Raw genomic sequence first — 22699 nt, 5'->3', positions numbered from 1 at the left:
GTGGGGAAGCCAAGGGCAGAGCTGAAACACAGCTGAGTCAACAACACATGTCTACGAGCTGGTGGGTAATGTTGCATATTCCCGCATGGTTATCAGAGTGCTTTCAAAAGTCATCACGGCAGATAGAAAGGGCGACAGGAGCACAGTAAACATCCTACACAGTGCCATGGGCAGAAGCAAGGAATCCTGGATGCTCCCAGCTGCCCTAATCCTAGAGTCAGAGGTTGGACCCTGGAGCCATGACCCTTTTCCTTCATGTGGACAAGCTTCCTATAACCAACCAGCAGCATCTTCTCGCAGCAGATAACACAGGGTGTATAGTACATTGATCTTGTCCCTTCGGTCAGACACGTTCCCTCTAGCTTAAAGATGTCAGCAAGTCTTTTGCACTGTTACCAAGCTGTAACATACCATCTTTAGTAAGATTATGTAAAGCAAGCCCCGGGCTGAGGCCAGCCGGTGTAACCTAGAAGTTTTCCTGTCTTCAGTCAGATTTTCTGTTGCTAACAGCAGGCACCTCTGAGACACGGTGTACAACCCACAGAGCAAAAGGGAGGCAGCTGCTTTGGCCAAAGGAACGACAGGAGAATACAACTGACTGTCGCCTTTGTCGGTCCCTGGTCTGTACCCCTGCTCGTGCTTCACACGCCAAATGGCAGCCAGCGGAGCTTTACCTTTGGTGGGAGCCGCGCTGGTGCCTGAATGCATTCCCTGTGTCTAACGCTGGGAAAGACACCTCTGTCTGTCTGTCTGCCAGTGCGGCGTGGTGGGTCTGTAGGGTTTAGATCCTTTTCTGGCACTGCTCATTTATGGGATCCCTTCCCCTTCCCTGGCTTTGGGGGACAGCTGCCCGGATACCCCGCTCTCGCCTTCTGCGAAGGCTTCTTCCTCCATCCACGCCATTTTGCACGAGTGTGTGCTGGTCAATCAGATTAAGCCACCATCCCTTTCCTTTTGGCCTCCTTCCTACCAGATCTGGAGCACTTCTTTGAGAGCAATACTGCCCTTCTTCCCTTAAGCAGGAAGCTCTCAAATCACCTATTCATGGGGAATTTGCCTCCTGACATCCGAGGGCCTCGCTTCTGCCCCACAACCCTAATGCTCCTCTCCTTTTGTGCCTCCTTCATTCATAATTTTTGCTAAATATTTATGCCGTTTGGATTCTGGCTGAATTCCTCATTTTGGCAGTCTGTAGTGTTACAAAGCTGAGCTGATCCACAGCTGCATCTCAATGCTGATGTCAAGCAGTTGGAAAACACTATTATACGTCTACAAGTTAAACAGCACTGTGCTGGCGTGTTCTGCAGCTGGAAAACTTACCGAGTAGAAGACTGGGGGCTTCCTAGCTGGAGTGAAAAAGCAGTTATAGGCATCCTGAAGGGAAATAAGCAAAAGAGCACTTTCAACGTAGCAAGGGCTGCAGGGAGCTAGCAAATTTTGGGTTATTTTAACCTGAAAAATCTCTGGTTTGTGCCCCCTGGTGGCAGCTGAATTTTTCTTGTCCTCGGTGCAATGCCTGCACTCCCACACCCAAACCTTTTGATTTTCCTGCTGAGCAGATGGCCAGCAAAGAGGTCATTAAAAGTCGATAGCCAGTGCTTCGCTATCCGGAAGAACAAGCCGGGAAAACCCAGAGGTCCACGTCTCATGCTTTGAGCCCTTCTGTGTGCAGCCACTGGACAGGCGGCACGTCAGAAAGCAAGCCCAGGGCTGAGGGAATCAGCCCAAAAAGCGCGTCCTGCAGGTTTCCAAAACACCATTACAGCCCTTCCCCAGCAAGGACCCAGGTTCAAGCGATAAATGTGACCATAGCCATATAATCCAGCATCACTGAAATACTCTTTTTCTTCTGTTCTGTCCTCAGACAAAAAGCACTGGCATCGACAGGTGGAAGAAGTGTTCAAGCAGCATGCGACTGGTTCGTATGAAGTAATAAATGGTAAAAAGAGTAAAAGAAATTAGTGAATTTAATGCCTAAGATTTTAGCCATTAGAAGGTAGAATGTCTAAACACAGGGGCATTGCCTGAAAAACACTAGAAGAATTATTTAGCCATTATTTAAGTGCTGCAAATAAGCAATCCAGAAACAAGCCTTGGCTGGGAGAGTTTGTGATCTCGAGTAACAGCAAAAAAAGGTGAGAGAAAAGAATCACTACTCTCTCCACCCTAGCATCTAAACAGAAAACTGAAAGCTGCCTTTTCAAAGATGTTGAGCAATTTCTACTATTCTCTTTACTGTGTTTTGTACACCGAAAGTCAGAAAGGCAGCAGCAGTGACCCAGGTTAGATCTTCAGAGCCTCAGTCTGAAACTAAAAACCAATTTTCTGTATTACTTAGTAGTAGTAATGGGCTGCAAGTGAGACAGTACACCTCTCTGCCTGACCTGCTGGAGCTGATTTTTTTTCATAGAGGAAGAACAAAAGGGAGTGAGGACAAGGGAAGCTGATGTTGCTGGGGAAAAAAAAAAAAAAAGTCTTTATCTATCAATCTAACATTTCTGTCTCCCTCTCAGGCTGTTCTCCCATGTGGGTGACCCATTCCTTGATGACACCCTGCCCCGAGAGTACGTCCTCTACCTGCGCCCCACCGGCCCCCTGGCTCAGAAGCTGTCTGAGTTCTGGCAGCAGTCAAAGCAGATCTGTGGGAAGAACAAAGCTCACAACATTTTCCCACATATCACCCTTTGCCAGTTCTTTATGGTAAACCAGAGCTCCTCTTTCCGTTGCCTTTATGCATGCATTCATGAGCAGCCCTTGCCAGGTCCAGACTGGAGACGTTACACACTTCATTCAGTCGCTGCAGAAGGGTTTGTGCTTGGGAATTCAGGGGGTTATTACCAGAACCACCTGATGCCTGGGCTTGTTGAGGAGGTAACTGGTTTTTAAGCAGGTTGTTTGCAGGGAAGAGCAGCAGCAGAAAACAAATTCTCAGATCTCAAGCGATCATTAGCATGAGAATAGACGGCAGGGTGTGAGGTTAGGAAGGTTACTTGGGGATAGCTGATCCTGCTTTGAGGACAAGGGAGGGGCAGGTGATTTCTGGACATACTTTTTCCTCTGACCCTGTGCTTTTTCTCACTACGTTATAGCAAAGGTAGACCATTCACGCCCACCCACCCAACCCTTTCCTTTCTCTACCGAGCGCACTAGAGAGCTATAGCACAGGCGTAAGGAACGATTCTCCACCTGAGAAATGCCTGTCCCGTTTCCTTTGGCAGTGTGAGGACAGCAAGGTCGATGCTCTTACTGAAGCTCTGCAGGCCACCGTGATGAGGTGGAAATGCAAATTCCCTGCCCCTCTGCCTTTGGAGCTCTACACATCCTCAAACTTCATTGGGCTTTTTGTCAAGGAAGAAAGTGCTGAGGTCCTCAAGAAGTTTGCTGCAGACTTCGCTGCAGAGGCTGCTTCTAAAGCAGGTGAGTGACTGGCAGCTACAAAGAGCTCACGGCTTGGTCAAGGCTTAGGCATTTTCAGAAGCCGAAGTTTTGATAGCACAAAGAAACGAAACTCATGAAGCCAATACCTGATTTTTAAAAGTGGCCTGAAGGCTAAGAGCCCAAGAGGAACACCCCACCGGTGCCTTGGGTTTCAGTGCTTTTTTAGTTGAAAGATCAACTCACACTTAGTCTCAAGTGTTATCTCCTGAAAGGGAAGTTGACATTTCGTGGTTCCTTAACCTTTCAGATAGACGCTCTGTGTGCAAGGCTGAGCATTTCCTGCTCCACTCGCTACCTCAAGCCACTGTCACAAAACTTTCCTCAGCCGTGTAAAAGACTGTGTTTGATTTTTCACTGCCTTTCTGAGATACACACAGGGCTCTGTGAGAAGACCTTAGGTACCCTGGCAACCTAGGAGGGAACCTTTTCAAATAGCCCTGTCTCAGTACTGACACAGCTGGCTCCATTGCCTGGTCCTCTACTGCTGCTGGACGGGGGAACCCTTCAGGAGCTGGGAGCAGGGAAATAACCAGAGCACCCCGTGCTCCAGTGGTGTCCACTGCTGAACAGGCTCTCTGGATGTCCTCTGATTACCTCCAAACTTGGAAGTCAGAAAGCCCTGGAGCACTATAACAGCTCCCTGACTAATCCTCCCACCCTCCATCGCTGCAGTGCTCAGCCTGGACTAGCCACAACACGGCGGGTTTAGTCCTTCGTTATCGCAGGCTTATCCTGGAGGTTAAGTGCATCAAGAAACAGCAACTTCTGAGTCCCTGGGGGGTTTCTGTGCTAGACAGGCACCCCACTGCCATGCAGAACAGCTACAAGGCTCTGCCCCTCGTTCAGAGGAAGCGATACAGACGTGTGGTAGGTTCATCACACCTCTGAAACGCATCACGTTCACCTCACAGTGACCTAGAACTTTTCTTCCCTTTAGAAGAGGGAGGAAACAGCTGTTATCTTTACAAAAGCACATTTTGGAAGGCAGCAACAGGCACAGAGGCATTAGGCAGGTCCGAGGACTGCTGCAGCCACGTGAGAGCGGTACAGATGTTCCCCTGCACAGCATAGACGTGCCCTCCAAACCAACACAGTCAGAAGGGGCAATTCGTACCCCTGAAACACTGGCCCAGAGAAAGGAAGCATCAATGGCTTCCAGCAAGCTTCTGCCCCTGCGACTGCTCCAATTCAGAGCAAATTTGTTCTTTCTTAGGGCAACCCAATTGCTGGCATTGCAGTCCACAGCTTGGTCAGGTTATCACATTAAAGTCTCTGGGGCTTTTTCAAACATCCAGAGCATATTTTTTCTTGCTGATCAAAAAAAAAAGAGGGATGAGCTTGCAAAGCTACCCCTGGCTGGCACTTGGAGCCAAATCCAAGTGTCTGAATAGCTGCAGTTTTTACTGAACAATCAGTCAAATTTAATTTCAACTTTTGGTTGAAAAAGCAAGAATAAATTACATGCAAACAACATATCCTGTGATTTCCCCATCTACTGGTAGAGTCCCAATATTTCACACACTTTTACCTTTGTGCTTCCTGGAATCTTTTCCTAATACAGGTTCTTTTTCTGCAGGATCACTTTGAATTATTATCATATCAATGTCTGTTTCCATAGTTTTGTAATACCTCACCCTCAGTGGGAAAACTGGTAATCCAACTAATACCAGGGAAAAGGTTTAATCAACTCGCATGAACCTGTAAATTCCATGGATTTGTAATTGCTACTGTAGGAGAGAGAGAACAGAGGAGGGAGAGTAAAAATTACGATTTTTAACTTGCTAATTTTGGACAAATCCTCATCTGCTAATGAAAGAAATGCCATCCCTTTCCTGGAAAAGTGTCTGTTTTGGTAGAAGACCCAGTGGGTTCAACATTACAATAATTATTAGCACACCATCCGGAAACCCGTTGTTTTCTGAATGCACGTGAGTTTTGTCAGTTTGGCCAAAATTATGCCTCGTCTACAACCCTGGTGTGATTCAAGACTGAATCAGACCACAAATCTTTAATAAAGTTGATCCAAGGTGCAACATATATAGGGAGCTCATGTTTGACTTCCCCAAAGCCTTTTCAGAAACTGGCCTACAATTTGTTCCACTTAAGCTATCGAAAGTTCAGCTCCCAGCTCCTGTTCAGAGGCGATAGACACTCTTACACCTTCAAAAAGCTGCTAATCTTGACAGTCAGTTGTTGTTAACTGACATCTTCTCCTTGCAGATGTTCACGTGGAGCCCCACAAGAAGCAGCTCCACGTGACGCTGGCGTATCACTTCCAGACCAGCCACCTGCCCACCCTGGAGAAGTTAGCACAGAACATCGATGTCAAGCTGGGCTGCGACTGGGTCGCCGCGATATTCTCCCGAGACATACGCTTTGTTAACCATGAGGTACATTTTCGGAGCTTGTTTCACGTGTGTCATCCCCCCCGCCCCCCAAAAAAAAAGAGGACCTAGCAGACTGGCAGGCTCTTCTAGCTGCATTTGCAGCTCAAGAGTGCTCACAAGCTGCGAGATGAATGAGGACTCCCATGTCCCCTGCTGAGAGCTGTACAGATACCGAGCACAGACTGTACAGAGATTAAGGAATTTGCCTCAGGTCCCACAAAGACACCCAGAACATAGATCTCCCACATCCCACCAGTCATCTTAATCAACAAACCATCTAGCCTTTTTTTTGCTTTTTATTCATACTGTCTAGACGTGCTATTTCACCCACCTCATTTTTTGCTTCTTGTGGGAACAATGTCCGGCTGGATTAATTAAACCTAACAATGACTCTCCTGTTAGCTCAACGTAAGCTGGTCTGATCTCTCAAGAACCAGGCCAGTATCTTAACCTGACCGCTGTCCATTTCTTCTGTGCAGACTAGACATCATTATTAATCACAGCATTGAGTTTCACCATGTAGAAATGTTTTCCCTTATGGCCTGTATACTTCAATTACTCATATGGATTCTATAGTTGCAGTATCAAAGTGTCTTAACATAGTTTTCTTAACAATGTTGTTGTCCAACCCAATATACAGGGAAAAAAATATTTCCATTCTGTGGATTGGGATGTTGGGCATAGAGAAACCATGCGTGAGGTTCCTCTCACCTCCCTGTAAATATCCCCAAGTTAGACCTCTAAGTCTGAGCCAGGCTGAGGCTGCCTTTGCACTGAGACTCGGGTGTGGAGAAACAAGAACCTCCAGAAAGTGAGTCATCTGACCTATCTAAGATGTCTATCTCAGGATGAGATGAATCAACTTCTGGAGGAGGGAACCTCCAGAAGGTGCCTGCTCAGGCTCAGGCGGCTAACTAGACTCCTGAGTTTGGGGTGATTAATCCCACCAAAGTGCATCGTCCAGAATCAGACACATAAAATCTGTGGAGGAGTGGGAAAACGTTATTTTAGTTCAGCACATGATACATCACAGAGTAAGCAGATGCCAAAGCCTCTGGAGAGCTGATGCACGGCACTCCGAGCCAACCCAGGCCACGCTTCCCATGCGTGACAGCCTCCTTTGCTATCCAGAGAGTCATCTGGTCCGTTAGAAGCTGCAAGTAGTCAACACTATCACTGATACGAGAACCAGTTCACATCTTTGCATATCTAACTTCAGGCAGCCATGTGTGAAAGTTTTGGCCTTGTCGTATCAGGTGACAGTGACTAGTTTCCATCTTCCTTGGAAGATACTACAAATAGTCTAGGAGGATTAGCGAGCAAATGGGCTGAGACCATCAGGAGATCAGAGTTGCTCAGCAGATTCTGGTTTTTCTTTGCATGGTGCCATTGCAGAAGTTAGGCTTGGCCAGGGACAATAACATGTTTGTTCTCCTTTGAAATGGGGGACCACTGTAGCCATTTCCAAGGAAAGTTACTGACAGACATTTAATACGTGTGGATTCCTCATGCTCCAGTGAAGAGATTACAAAATTAATACCCATTGATTTTCCCTCCCCTTTTAACGTAATTCTGTTCATGTTAGGAAATACAAAGAAAACAATGTGGCCACATCCCGGTATTTCTCACCACCTATTTTTTTTTCTGTGCATTCTCCTGAACAGTTTTGAGAGCAGGGTGTTACAGATTCAAACCTGTTAGCTCCCTGACAGTGTCCCTGCTTTGTGTTGAAAAGCATTAGCAACAAGGGGCACTGCTCTTTTAGACCAAGCATGAGTAGGTAAGCCAGAAATGCCCACTGACCACTAGAGCTGTGTAAATTCCAGCTCCCGATAAGAATTCAGTTCCATTTTTAACAGGATGCTTAGATTTAAGCACACGGGCATGTTCTTGCTTGCTCTAAAAAATCACACCCCCCTTTCCCTCCTGGTTATCAAAGACAGGACTGGAATCAAAGAGGGAGTAAATACCTAGAAAAGCTTTCCAACAGCAGAGAGTGGGAAGTGGCGGGAATTCCCTGAAGGTAAAGCTTTCCTGGATAGAGTACAAAGTGATGCATTACAAGGAGAGCTGTTCACACCTTGCTGAGGTTAAAGATCCGGTATGAGAGTGCTCCTGCCTGGCTCTGCTAAAGGTTCCCTTCCATTAACAATCCTTTCATTCGTTTGTGCTTCTGTTTCTCCCCTAGACTCTGCAAGTGATCTATCCTTACACCCCCCAGAATGATGATGAACTGGAGCTGGTCCCAGGGGATTTTATTTTCATGTCCCCAGTGGAACAAACCAGTACAAGTGAGGGTTGGATTTATGGCATTTCCCTTGCAACTGGCTGTTCTGGGCTACTGCCTGAAAATTACATCACGAAGGCGGATGAATGTGGGACCTGGGTGTTTCATGGGTAGGTAAAGCTGCTCAGTCCAGTTTCCATCACTGTAAAAAGGGGGCTCAGCAGCTGTGATTTCACCTGGGTAAGTGAAGAGTCTCCCAGGGCTGCTGAGAAGGTCGCTTGGGGGAAGTGTCCTGGCACACAAAGCCCTGCTCATAAGCAAAGGAAGAGCAGATGCTATCCCTGCGCACAGGATTAGAGGACAATGTGATTTATGTAGCTAAGATGTTACAGCAGCTATTACTCATAGGGTCGCTGCTGCTGGTTAATGGAGCTGGAGCAGATGGCCGCTGTAGAGCCACTGCTGTGTAGACACCTCTGTGGTGGGACTAGGATCAGGAAGGTTTAAATTCGAGCATTTATTTGGGAAGTAAGATCTTCTGTGTATAATTCCCCAAGGGAAAGGACTTGGGATCAGCAGTGTTTCTTAAGACACTCAGCAAGATTTTCAGAAGCAGTTGCCTGCCTGCTGTTGGCTTCAATGAGAATGCAGACCTCACCTTTTGAGTAAGATTATGCCTTATGCCTCTTGATTTTCATGGGAATTAGTTAAACAGCAATAAAAAACTCGTGCTTGATGGGTGGGTCTGGACACTCCTGCAAGGCTGTCTGCATCTCTAAGCACCCAAACACCTTTGACAAATCTTGGAGCATGGGGAGTAGTTTGTATCTAAGAGCAGAAGACGACAAGGAGAGGGGAGAGGCACGTTCCTGCTTGCTGCCCCTCTGCTAAGCACCATGCAGGTACAGAAGTTTGGTTACTGTCACGCCAGCGAGCAGGTTAGTTACAAAGGGAAGGGATGGAGATACAGAACAAAACACAGTTCAAATTTCAGTGGACAAACATGACCTGTGGGGAGAGTCTGAGCAGAAAGGGAAGGCATTTGGTAACGCATGTCAGCACAGGACAGCCAGAGGAACTGACCTAACTCAGCACTTAACAGAAACTGATCCAACAACTCCTCAAATCAAGCAAAATGCAGGAAACAAAAAGAGCAAAAAGGGCAAGCAGTCTTTTTCTTTGCCTGTGACTTTTCAGGCTTAACACATGCAACGTGGTGAGTGACAGGCGGAGAGCAGGCACAGGGCAATCATAGCTTGCAGGCTGGCTTCCAGATGTGACTGCCACCGACCACTGCTCTTCCGTAAACCAGCCCTGACTTAGCCCTGAGTCCTCCCCAACCCAGAAGTCCATCAGGCAGGGACAAGCATAGCAAGAAATCACTTGTTTACCCCTCTTTTCACAACCATCTACTCTTTTCTTGCCTGCCCGCTGAGAAATGACCACTAATGAAGGGCTTTCATCCGTATGTTAGCCAAACAGAACAAACCTATCTATACTGAGTCGGTCGCTATCAAACTCCAACTCATCTTTCACTACGAGGAAAGAAAAGACCTCCAGTAACCAGGGCTTAAAGAAATGCAAATCAAGACACATGGGCAAAGTCAATCAGAGTGTTTGTAGAAAACCAGAACTTAATCCAGACCCTCCAATCTGCAATCCAGCAAGACCATCCTTTCTTCCCCTAAAATTTGCACGCCAAAATGGTCTCAGGTCCACATACACTGCAGCAGCCTGCTCTAGTGGATTCTGCTTTTTTTTCTTACAGTGCCTGGAAGAGTTTTGAGGCCTAGGGAGTACATGGGAAATAATTACTATTGCAGCAGCAACTAAAAGGAAAGCCAAGTGATTTGTAACTCCAGCACCTCTGCCTCCAAACAAGCAAAGAAAGGAAATGTCCCTTCCCTAATTACCATTGAAGACTGTAAAACGTGAATTGGAGCATGCACTATGGAGCATTTATTAAAAACGTCATTACATACCTGGAAACAGTCTCATTTTACACAACGGCTTCTCACAGGGAACATTAGGTTACAGAATGTCATGTGGTCAAAATAATATAGCAAGCTAAGGATAACCTAAGCCCCACTGCTGCCTAGGCTACGGTATTCATGGTAGGATCCTTGTGGTAAGAGAAGAGTGGCGCACAGATATCTTCATTTCATAGACATGAAAGTAAGCGTGGCAGTACTCACCAGGACTGCGGGAGAACTGCCGCGGTGCAGGAGATGGGACCCAGCTCGTGGTGTTGGGACAGAGGCTGCTGTTGGGCAAGCGATGCTGTGGTCCTGGGGGCTGGTTCGTGGTGCCTCTGTGTACACAGCCATGTCCTGTTTTATCCCTGCAGAGGATGGAAAAGAAAGAAATAACAGCCATGGAGCTTTCTCTCCTAGTCACAAGAGACTGAATTCTTCAAGGGAAAATCATGCATGATTGAGATCATCACAAAATACAGCTCACTCAGGGCTGCAGCACCCTGGCTATACCACGCAAGAGAGATGACAGGCCAAATGCTATTCTGGGATATTTGATGGAATCTTTAATACAGCGAAATTAGATTGCTAGTTCCTGCACATTTCACCTGAAGAAGGTTTCCCTCTTGCACCGCTCAAGTGAGACAGAAGCTGAACTGTGGCCTTTGTAGGACATGGGGTTTATGGCTAATATCCAAACAGTGCCTCAAGAGTTCTGCCCGGCACGCAGACCTTCCTGGCTAGCACTGTACAAACGTACAACAAAAAGATGTCCCTACTACTTACTACTATAGTAAGGTCTGTACCTCAGCTGCAGACCAACAGGCTGACACACTAAGAAAAGCTTGATGGTCCATTTAATAGGGGAGAAGAGGCTTTGCCTTCAAGGCAGAGTTCTTTCCCATGAAACCAGGTTGTGTCTTGAGAGACTCCAGGTCTGAATCCTTTCCCTGTCTACTAAAAATAGGAATGGTATCACTTCTAGTCTGCAAACCCCAAGGATTTTCTGTACACTTAAACTACATTTCTTTGCTGCCTGTGGCACATTACTGCATGATTTCTGCTCATGCCAAGGACTGGACCTGCCGGTAACAGTGAGGAGAAACACTCAATCTCTGATCAGTGCAATACGTTGGAAAATAATTGAAGATAAATTGCTTCAGCATCCCACACGATGCAACCCAGATCCTAAGTCTGTGTAACCCATTCTTGCCGTCCCCTCAGTATGTGAGTGAAAAAAAACCTCTCTGAAACAAGCACTGGACTCTTCTTAGGGGAGGAACTGGTTGTATTTATATCAGGAGATCTGTTCTGACTGAGCCTGGGAGAGGACCTGGCCATAGGTATGTTACAAAACAAAATACTTTTCCCCCTGTATGGTATCAAGGTGAAAATCCTCTCCCGGCAGCAGCAGAAGCTACTGGTGAGCTGAAACAACAGATCCAGTATTAAAGATATATGTACATATGTCCACCTTAAAAGCTCCTCAGCAAACTGCTTGCAGGGTATTTTCTAAGTTGCCTTTCGTGCCTAAAAATGAGTGGGCTACCAAGTCAAAAGAAGAAACTCTCCACCCTCAGCACACGGAGCCCAGAGGAAGTGAGAAGCCCAGCAAAGGTACAAGAATTTACTTGCCCCACAGAAGCCACAAAAATGAAGCGTTCAAGACTATGGGGCTCTCCACTTAAGCATGTAAAGGCATATGGCAGAAGTAAGCGTGCTATCTTTGTATCTGTGGTCCCAGCACCACCCAGAATGGCTTTCCATTACCAGCAAAGCCAGAAATAGTCACCTCCTCTGCCCCAAAATGGATAGAAGTGCTGTAGGTGTTCCACTGCTGTCTATTCCAGTTCCTCGTGAGATGCCAAAGCTATTCCTTGCCGCTTTAATGAGCCTGAGAAACCAGACTTGGCACAAGTGCCAGGAGGAGGAAAAACAGCCCTAATTTTTCAAACTATATTCGGGCCTCAGTAGGTCTTTTTCCACTCTGTGTTCCTCCCATTCTGCAACAACGGCTGGTTCATTTACCCCGGGGATCCCTGTCCTCCAGATACTGATGAGTGATGTGGCAGAGGAGCCTTTTCCTACGCAGAGCTGAGGACCAGGGCTGTTGTGCCATGACAGAGACCCTTTCTCCATGCTCTGCTGCAAGCATCTCCACTCCTCGAGGGGCCTTTCTTGACCGGGAGGACGTTGCCTCCAGGGACACAGCGGCATCACTGGTAGAGCAGTGAGGGCAAGGCGTCATCCAGAAGACAGTAAATGTTGCTGTCCGCCTTCAGTCTCTGTTTGCCAAGCCTTTGGGAAAAGCTTCCAAACAATGACCTATGCTTAGAAGATGACTAAGCTGAAATAGCTTCAGCGGTTTCTGTTTTCCAGCAACATCAAGGAGATGCCACTGAAGTCAGTCTGGTGCTTCTCCTCCAGATACAGCAAGATAGTATCCCTTCGCCTCATCATCATTCGCAGCAAATCCTAGCATCTATAAATAGATAGTGCAGCGTCCATGGCCTTTTAATAAGGGCTTAGAGAGAAAGAAAGTCCCAGAACTTGTGCAATAGCTCCTGGGGGTAAAAGGAGGAGGGGTAACCAAACAAATCCATAGTATTCTCCAGGCCAGTGTCCTTAAAAGACTGTCATATGGGCAAAGCAGGAAAGGGCTACGATGGGCGGAGGGGTTGGAAGCTGCAACTTCTGCCTTCTTAAAGGCAGAATACTCAGGCTCAGTATCCACTTTGTACAGCAACAGAGGTGGGTCCTAGCTAAGTCATTCAGATTCTTCTCATACTGAGGTGTCCAGGTTTTCGGGTCAGTGAGGATGTATCTGTGCTAGCTGCACCCGCACTCCAAGCTCACCATTTAATACAGTGATAAATGCCTGTTCGTGCTTCCTGCTCAGGGCTTAGATGCCCTGGGCTTGGCACATACTAATGCACTCGGGCAACTTTTGGATCAGAGTTGGCCTTATCCTGCCAGCTGGAAGCGTGGTCCGACTATACGTCTGCCTGCAACATATCCCATGCACATACTCTGACGAGGAGGCTTAGATGCGATTTCCCACCCCAGCACCTGGTAATATTTCCCTCAGCTTATCTACAAAACTCTCCTGCCTACATTTAACTCCTCTTCAAGATCCACCACCCCTGTTGAACCTCGGAGTTGTGCTGTGCATAACCCAGAGGTATTTGCTGCCCTGACCTCTGATGCTCTATCTGCATTTGGGCGGTGAGAGGAACAGTTCCTCGGAGCAAGCCCAGCCCTCGCGAGGAACTCAGCAAGAATAAAATAAATACAGTTATGAGAACCGGTAACGCTAGAAGGTCAGGTCTGAAAGACTCAGAGCAGGAGGCTGCTGCGAGGCTGCTGCCTCACGCTGTTGACGGGGATCAACAGTGCTGTTCCCGGCATGGCCGGTTCCCACCTCCTGCTCCCATTGCCTACCCGTGGTTCTCTGCGTGGCATCCTCACCTGGCCGAATAAGCCAGTACCGCAGTCTCCCTTGCACCCTGATTCCACCAGATAATGGACCAACCTCAGGACCAGCAGCATGGTATTTTTTTCTTCTTTAAACTGATGCAAATCTTACGATCTCGCAGAAGATCAGTTCTTTACAAAAATGTAGATGACCTATTTTTGTTCCATTGGTAGAGGCACTTGGTGTTATTTTAACAGTTGTGAAACCCCTCTGAGATTTTATCCTAACTAGGTGCTAGTCAGGAAGCAACTTGTGACATATTTAAGGCATTGAAAAGTACAAGCAACAGCAACTATTTCTGTCAAAATAAATGACCATATACATTATCTGACAGCAATTTTTTTTAATGACTAAGCAAACGTAACCCATACAGTGTAACCTAATCAGCAGAAGGTCACTGAAGCTTCTGTGATTGCCTGTCAGGGCGTACTCCTGAGAGTCTTGGTCGAAGTCCTTGAACGTCTGGGCACGAGAGCTTTGTTCAGAGGGACCGTCATTAGATAAGCCCCTTGAGGGAGAATGGGATCTATTATATCTCTTTGGCTACACTTAACAGCAAGCACTGCTGAGAATAAATTCCCACTGTAGATGGTAAATGGAATAGACAGCACTGAAAAATGTAGAAACAACCACCCAGACTGAATATGCCATATCCCTACCAGGGGATACAAGCTATTTTGTGCACAGGAACCCTGAAAACTGCCCAGCCTGAGAGGCAGGGCTGTGCTCCAGCAATAGCTTATGCCACAAAGGTGAGTGAAAACGCTCTGTAGTCATTAGCTTCCACACTTTGGTCCACAAGACCAAGGTAAGTCATGTGCAGCTGGTCCCCAGATGATGTTAGAGAGTATCCCGTGGCTGTGAGGAAGGTCTTGGCATTTTCCATGAGAATATTTGAGGGCTGACAGAGCCTCGCAGACCAAAGTTTGGGAACTGTTGTTCTGTGAAACTGTTTCTAAGGAAACAGAAAGCCTGTTGAGATGGGATTTGTCTTTTCATGTGCGTACATCATCTAGCGAGGTGCTCTCTAGGCAGCACTAAAATACAAGTAGTAATGTAATAACCCGACAACAGTAATTATCATCAGTTCCGGAAGACTATGTCCTTACTGCAGCCTGAGCACATGAAGTCCAAAGCATTCCCAAAGCCAACAACGTCTTTCTTTTTTTGGCAGGTCCTACTCAATTCTGAATACTACATCTTCCCCATCCCTTCAAGCCTTTACTGATGGAGCTCTGGAAAGAAGACAGCAGGAAGATCAAGGACCCGGGGATGCGGGGCCACTCACTATCATCTGCCAGAACGTGCAGGTAGGGACCCACACACACACATAAATCACACGGTTTTGGTGGCATGTTTCCACCAACTGGTTTTGCCCGAAAAGTTATCCTCTGGTCTCCTTTCACTGCCTGCACTGGAAATTTCAATTTGCAGTTCTCTACAAGCTTTTGAATGGCACAGAAGACATCGCTGTCCCCAAACCTGCTCTTAGCGTGGGGCGTCAGGGCCCCATCCTCCGCTCACTTTGGCAATTTGATACAAGCGTAAATTTACCAACTTCAGAAGAGTTTCCTGTACCTGCATTTGCAGGAGGGTAAAGCAAGAGCTGCCTGGTCCGACTCGCGTTCGTGAGTCGGATCTCAGAAAAACCCTTGCACTTTCGTGAAGGTCAAACACCCTGTAATTTTTCTCCCAGCCCCTGAGAATAACCAGCCAGCCCGGGCCTCAGAAACGCTGCCTGTTTGTCTGCAGACATGGGGAAAGGATGGATGTCGTTTTTGGGAAGTACTGGTTGTCACAGTGTTTTGATGCCAAAGGTGAGTCGGCTCCCGCAGGCGTCTCGGGCTCTAGGTTAGGTGAAGGAAGGAGAGCGGCAAGTGCCTGGGGCAAAGCTTAGATGGAGGCTGGGGTTTCCTAACACAAAACGGTGCTTTGAGCAGTGAGGAGTGGCAGAGCACCTGGGTGCAGAGCGCGGTGATGGCAGAGCTGCAGTCAGAAGCAGAAACACAAGCCAGGGAGCAAATACTACATTTGCTAATACTCGGGAAACTATTGCAGGAGAGATTACGTTAAAGCAACGTCACCAAAGAGCATTTTCATTTGGAACTGATGTCACGATGTTAGTAGTCAGTGTCGAGTGCAAACGTCTACTACCATCAAGAAAATCTTTTGCACGGCTGGCACTCAGTCCTAAATAAAAATAACACCACTACAGGTACAGTTCAGAATGCCTTTTAGGGCATAGGCTGAAGTCTGCAACCCAGCACTATGCTCGAGTTTCAGACTGTAGTTAACAGACTGTAACTTCAGGCTCTGTTGGCATTAGAGCTGATGGGAAATTGTCCAAAAAGTCTTTTTTTCTATTAAAAAAAGGACGAAATCTTGTAGTCACGGTTGTTGGGAAAAGGCGTGATTTTACGAGTACTTCCTTTCTAAATTATGTTTGAAGAGCTCTGACACTTTAGTGTCCTGTAGAAGTGTAACATGGGAGGTTTCTTTTTTTGTGGAGTATAAATCACTTTCCCTTGGGGCATTAAATCTGTCCTAAAGATAACTTTTAAAACATTAGCAACATCCCCCGCCAATTTTGAACTGATACAGCTGCTTAACTTAATTTTGTCGGATTCCTGATAGTTTTACACGGGAGAAACTGCTTGACAACCGGGTCTAGGCAGTGCCTGCAAGGTGCGACGTTGTGGTGAAAGAGGGTCGAAACAGGCATGATGCTCTCTGCCTCTCTCTGACCGAATACTTCCAGCAACCGCTTCTAACCTTTCCCTCACAGGACGGTATGTGCGCAGTAACCTGAACATGCCTCACAGCTTACCTCAAAGAAGCGGCGGTTTCAGGGATTATGAAAAAGACGCGCCCATCACCGTGCTGGGCTGTACGCAGGCAAGGCTTGTTGGTAAGTTGTCCTCCGCAGACAAGAGCTTGCCCGGGAAGCTTTGCTTCTTCCTCCCACACACCCGGCCAAAGAAAAAGCGCCTGGCAGAAAAAAAAGGAATCGGGTACCCTGAACTAACGGGATTTAGGCGTTTCAGGAACCTTTGCAAAGTCCCTTCATCTTCCCTGGCAAGTTCCCTCTTTCAAAGGAGACCTTGTCTCCTTCAGCTGCTGCAGCTGAAGAAAAGACAGAGCACAAAATCTAGGACGTGGTACAAACTCGGAGCCATCAGCAGTGCGGTTGCAGAGTGTTTGCTGCTGCCCTGTAAACGTGCCGCACTGGAAGACACTGTTATTACCAATGTTGGTGAGAAATGCACCAGTGTGACGGTCACCTCGTACAAAATATGTTTTTTCCTTGATTTTGGCAATCCTAAATACCGATCTGCAGTTTGCTACACCAATATACCGTTGTCAGCCATCTGGCTTTATGTTTATGTGGCAAAACACAGTCCAAATTATTTCCAGTATTCTCCCACCACCCCGTCCTTGTCCCTGACTTCTGAGCCTCTTGGTTTGTGTATAGAGAGAAAATTATTTAGTCACCAAGGAGCATATATTGAGCGTTGTGATTAGGGGAACTTCAGAGAGCAGTACTTAGCATTTTCTCAAATGCAAGTCCTTCAGAGTACTTTGTGTTGGTCACATTCAAACTAGGGCAGCTAAAATTGTACTTGCTTTTTAAACAAAAATAAATCACTGTACAACAGCAGCCTGCTCAGACTCCTGAACACATGGCATCGGGGTTCGCAATATGTACGTAACAGAAGGCGAATCTGGGAGCAATCACAGCACGCTTTGCTGGTATATCATTAAACGGGTCCGAGCACGCAACTGCATACGTGACCCAGACGCCAGCGACCTGCCAGCGCGGCTGCGGCATGCCAGCCATCTGCAGGCAACCGCTCCCCGCTGCCGCGGCACAGGCACGACCTTGACGATTGCCGGAGCCGTAATTCCTCTGATGACTAAAGCAAACAAGCAGCTTCCCCGTGACGGAGGGCTGTTAGATGTGCCGCTCCTTCTAAATTATGCCACTTCTGTCAAGAGATTTATAGAACGGTTTGACACAGTTACAGCCGTCATTAAACATACCAAGTCGAGGTTAATAACCCCTTCTTGCTCCCACTTCTTTGTCCTGCCTCTTCAAGTATAATAAAAATATAACTCTTTCTTACTACAAGTCTGTGCAATGCTTAGCAGATTCCTGTTCTCATTTGGTTCCCTTAGGCATTGCAGGAACATTAATAACTCTAATAGTAGAGTTGATTCTTATCTCATTTTCAGTGATCTTCCACCTGTGTAATGAAACAGTAATTTACACTAGTGAAGAATCAAGCCAATTGAATTAAGTTGGGTTTGAGTTAAGTTGAATCATTCTGATTTACGGCTTATAAACAAAATGAAATTAAATGCAAGCTCTCTACAATTTTTCTCAACATGCTGTTTGCTTCTTGGCTAAATGGAAGCGAAGCAGAAACTGAGCAAAAGCTGCTGTGATTTCTTTGCATACTGCTTAAGTGCCTAGACACACATGGAGCAACACACATAGAAAAATGTATCCTGGTTCCACAGCTGTGCACATGACAGTGCCCAACACACTGCTGAAAAAAAATCCAATGGCTTTTCCCAAAACACAAGCAGTGCAGCTGGGAAGCTGCTTTAGCTCCTCGCTGGGTGGCAGATACCCTGCACGCTGCTGTTGCTGTTAGAATGCCATTTGTCTGGGTTTATTCACGGGTGTTGAAACTTGCTTGCAGGTGAAGCCTTGCTAGAAACGAACACCATTGTAGACTACATCTACAGCTCCCCATCCCTGCGGTGTGTACAGACAGCACACAATATCCTGAAAGGTAAGAACCCAATGGGCAGGAAGGGCTGCATTCCCCTCATTTTCTGGGACAAACACTGCCAACCAGATGAAAGGGAGCCCAGCATGGGAGACCCAAGTAAATGGTAATTTGGGGTGAGGATTATTTCCGTGGGAGTTTACGTCCCATTAGCTCAACACTGTCTGTAAGGAACCCTTTTCTACTTGCGTGGTGTGACAAGCGCTTGGGCAAGTGGAGTGCTGTCCCTAACACCCGCTGCCGGTCCGGGTTGGGTTTGTTGCCTCCCCTGCAGAAACCAGATGTGTGTTCAGGGTGGGTGGACGCAGGTCCGGCTGAGCGTGCCCTGCGCCCTTGCCTGCTCACGCGCCCGAGGCTGCTCATTGCTCTGTGTTCCCACAGCAATTGCCACCACCGAGGAACTTGCTACCCCCAGAAAGACTCATTCACTGCAGAAACTGGGAAGGGAACTAGTGATAGGGGCATGAGATTCCCCAGCATGGGAAACAGTCAAAAACCAGCTCCAAAATACAGTCGCACCTAGGTTTGGTATACTGCATGTAGCTGCCAGCCAGAGTTTTACGCTCCTTGGCATATCATAGGCCAAGTACATATACCAAATACTCCTTCTTTCATTCCTACTGTTAGTCAACCGACTACTTAGAGAGAACAAAAAAAAAAATTTACAATCAAACTTATGTATTAAGTCTGCAAAGTCGTGCTGCCTTCCTCCCCAGCTACTTCCACTGATACCTGGTCTCCTTTCTCCCTTTTCCAGGTATGCAACAAGAGAACAACCTGAAAATTCGAATAGAGCCGGGCTTGTTTGAATGGACCAAGTGGGTCTCTGGGAACACACTACCTGCCTGGATTCCCCCCATGGATTTAGCTGCAGCTACTCTAAGCGTTGATACAACCTACAGGTAGCAGAAAGGGGGGTGAGAGGGTCTTGGATTGCTTTTTGGCTTTGTTTTTGAAGAGTTAATTTTAAAAAAATTAGGCAGTGACTGGAAGAGCTGCCTGATGCTCCCAGAATAAACTTGGAGCAGGCTTGAGGCTGCTGTGTTGAACATGACCTGAGAATGGCTTATTATAAACCAAATTTCCCAGGTCACTGGCAAGGTCCAGCTATATTGCTGATCATTGAGGTCCTCTTTCCATTACTCCTTCCATCCTGTGCATCTTTCAGGTGTCCAGGAAACCCTCAAAGTATTTTTGCTTGTTTTAACCCTTTTCCTAAAACTTAGGAGTTTGGGCTCAGCTAACAGAACTGGTTTCGGTGACTCAGTTCCCTGACCAGCATTGTTCATTGACTGAACCCACTCATGGGCTCATTCACACCTGCCCTTCCCTTCCCTGGAGGAGAAAGCTTGTCTGTCTCTCTAGTATGATTAGCAGGGTGATGGATCTTAACTGTAAATTTTACAACACCCTGGGGAACATGTTTACATCTGTCAGGAATTCAGGGTCTCCTGTGACATCAAAATTTGGAGGTTTGCTATCAAAGAGCTAAACCTTAAGCATTTATCACTTCTCAGCAGTTACATCTGAAACGTTTCTAGTGTATAAAATTGCAGGTTTATGGCTCAGGTTTTCACAGTATTCAACCGAAAAACGGTTGGTGAAAGCAAACAAAGTAAACGTCTGGTTACAAAACATTTGAATGGCAAACGGGTAAGCACCGCTGACCTTTCCTCCCACTTTGCCGAAAAGGGAAACACAAAGAGAATTCGCTCGGCTTCCAGGGGCTCTGACAGCCGCTCCAGAAGCGCCGAGCTGACCTTCCCAGAGCTCGGCACTTTTGCCGGCCACGCGGCTGCACAGATCCGTCCTGGTGCCTGGTTAGGCTCCGTATCCCGAACTCATGCCCTTGCTGCCAGCCTCTGCCGCTTTCCTTTTACCCAGCCTCACGGCCATACCTCCGCGTTCCCGACATCATTGCCAACAAAGCCCACAGGGCTGCTGGGAGCAGCCTGAGTCTGGAGGGAACCTGAAGACCCTTCTGGCTCCCCGGTGAAGTGTCACAGCCATGGTGCCCTCCAGCCTAACACACAAATGCTTTTCACTGTAAGCTGCGGAGAGAAAGGCTAAATAAAACCCAGCAGAAATAGTCATGCGACAGAGAATAAACAAGATGATCTGTTCAGGCTTCCTACTCTCAAATTCATGATTCATTTATACAAGGGCTCAAAGGGCTCCTGCAAAGGAGGAAACTCCAGAAAGGTCACACGGTTCCAGTCCACCACACCTCACTGCTGAAATAGCTGTATCGCTATGCCTTCTTGCAGAGGCTAGCCCTTTCTGTCTTCGTGTGAGCCTGATCGCCAGCTGAACAATCTCAGATAAAAACAGAACATTTATAATACGCACATGGTATACATACACAAGAGTTCCACCTACATGGGCTTGGTGACAAACATTTTGTGGCTGGGCTTTCATGGTTTATGGTATCATCAGAAACACTGGTGTTCCCCGGCGTCCCAGTGCACCCATGTGTTTAAGAACCCCCACATGGAATAAGCAGCTGAAACATTAAAAAGAAAAACAAGAAAGAAAATATAAAGAAAAAAAAACCTGGGTTTTTTCATACCTCATTATATCGTAAACGACTTGTGTTGTGTCCTTTTGGTCTGCAGCTAAAATGCTAACACTCTGAGGGTATCTAAATAGAAGTCCTTACACTGTATTTATCCCTGAAAGGGTATCACATGGCTAACACTTGGCAGAGCAGCTGGACCACAGGGGAGTCTCTGCTTCAGAAAACACATGCCTTCTGGGAAGACCGTAACAAATACGCTCAGCACGAGAAAAGAGCCCGCTCTTGTGTGGTCACCTGGTTAGCTGGGGGACTGGGAGACAGCCCTCCTGGTGCTCTCTGTCTCCTGTCACAACGGTAGCTCCTGCAGATATTTCAGATCACTGAATGAAGGGAAAAGAAAGGTCTTTTCCTTGCACCACAGCACAAAAATACAGCCTTCTGCCTCCTATCCCTTGCTTCTCTGTGCACATCAGCCTGCTCCAGCTGATAGACTGGCCAGAGTCCCACCAGGCAATTCCCTGAAACGCCCTGGCCCAGGAGGAGGCCAGCGAGTCCCAGGCGTTTCCCAGCCGCGCGGCTTTGCAGGTGGCCAAAGCAGCAGTTTGCCTCTGCCCTTCACTGTCGCAGCACAAGCGGTGAGGAGAGCCGGCACCGGCCTCCTCCACGCTCCACCTTCCTCCCTGCACCTGCCCAGCCTCCCCAGACAGGCACCGATGCTCTCGGCCCGTCCTCTAAGCTGGAAGCCGTGGCAGCACAGGGCAGACCTCAGTCCGGCAAGGCCGGCTTGGGCTTCTCGTGCTGTTGTGAGCCCACAGCTCCCAGCCAGCAGAGCCCGGCCGCAGGCGGCTGCGTCGACGCCGTCCCTGTGCCGCTGTCCCTCCCTGCTCACCCGCTCCTGCTGGGTACAGATTTTATTCTCCCGCCACTCGCAAACTTTATGTGGGTGGGTGAGCCCCGAAATCTGCTAATCAAAGGACACACGCCTAAATAAATGCAAAGTGGCATCGTTGTTGCTGCATGCCATTGCAGAAGTAACAGCAGTATAATCAGCGTGTTGTATAATCATGCTGCTTCCGCTAACTGGTCCACATCAGAGGGAGCAGTTATCATTTTTCCCAGCTAACTGAAATATCTTAATGCAGGAATGGTAAACAACTCCGTCTTGAACTTTAAAAATCATCACAGCAGTCCCGACACAAGACGCAGCTCTGGGGATTTGGGGAATTAGAAGAAACAGCTCCTTTCAGGTGACTCACAACCGGCACTGGAAACTTTATCGCTTCTCCCAATTTACCCGACTTGTTTTTCTGCTCGCAGACCTCATATTCCTGTCAGCAAGTTAGTGGTTTCCGAATCTTATGATACATACATAAGTAGAAGCTACCAAGTGACAAAAGAAATCATCAGTGAATGTAAAGGCAAAGGTAAGTACTACAGAGGGGACGAAAACCAGGACAGGCTGGGGGGTGAACGCCGATACTCCCACCAGTCTGGAGACGAATCCCCATACCTGAATCTCTTGTCCCCTCTCCCAGAGACATCGGAAACTCCTGTATGTGTCAGAACTATGAGTTCAAGATGCTCAGCTTACAAGAGAGGTCCATAGACTTAAGTAGAAGAAGTATTTTAGGGATCCCTACCCAGTGCAAGCTACCCATTTCTCAAGGGAATAAATAAGCCATTTGCACTCTGCTGTCTGTTACCAGGATGGGATGAGGCATCTTCCATCCCCTACCCGAGCTACTCTTCAGAAGTATGTTACCCATAGAGACTGTAGAACATTTCTCCAAACACAGTATTGGAATAAAAAAAATCTGCAGCTTTTACCTTTCATTCACCATATAGGAATAGGATGTTTCTAAGTTCTGCTGATTTCACTAATTTC

General features: G+C 47.3%; 1 protein-coding gene across 1 annotated transcript in view; it reads left to right on the top strand.

Moving 5' to 3' along the window:
• Positions 1-1812: 1812 nt before the first annotated feature.
• UBASH3B (ubiquitin associated and SH3 domain containing B) overlaps positions 1813-22699 on the top strand; it is a gene marked incomplete at its 5' end in the record, with an annotated part of 22448 nt that continues 1561 nt past the window's right edge. Inside the window, 12 exon segments of the mRNA XM_010281506.1 lie at positions 1813-1839; positions 1842-1918; positions 2514-2700; positions 3219-3417; positions 5659-5828; positions 8014-8222; positions 14675-14810; positions 15197-15317; positions 16286-16408; positions 18207-18299; positions 19054-19198; positions 22132-22238. Coding sequence (XP_010279808.1) covers positions 1813-1839; positions 1842-1918; positions 2514-2700; positions 3219-3417; positions 5659-5828; positions 8014-8222; positions 14675-14810; positions 15197-15317; positions 16286-16408; positions 18207-18299; positions 19054-19198; positions 22132-22238 — 1594 coding nt within the window.

This window comes from Phaethon lepturus, unplaced genomic scaffold, assembly GCF_000687285.1.
Source record: "Phaethon lepturus isolate BGI_N335 unplaced genomic scaffold, ASM68728v1 scaffold16392, whole genome shotgun sequence".
Taxonomy (NCBI): Eukaryota; Metazoa; Chordata; class Aves; order Phaethontiformes; family Phaethontidae; genus Phaethon; species Phaethon lepturus.
This window is presented reverse-complemented; position numbering and strand designations above follow the sequence as displayed.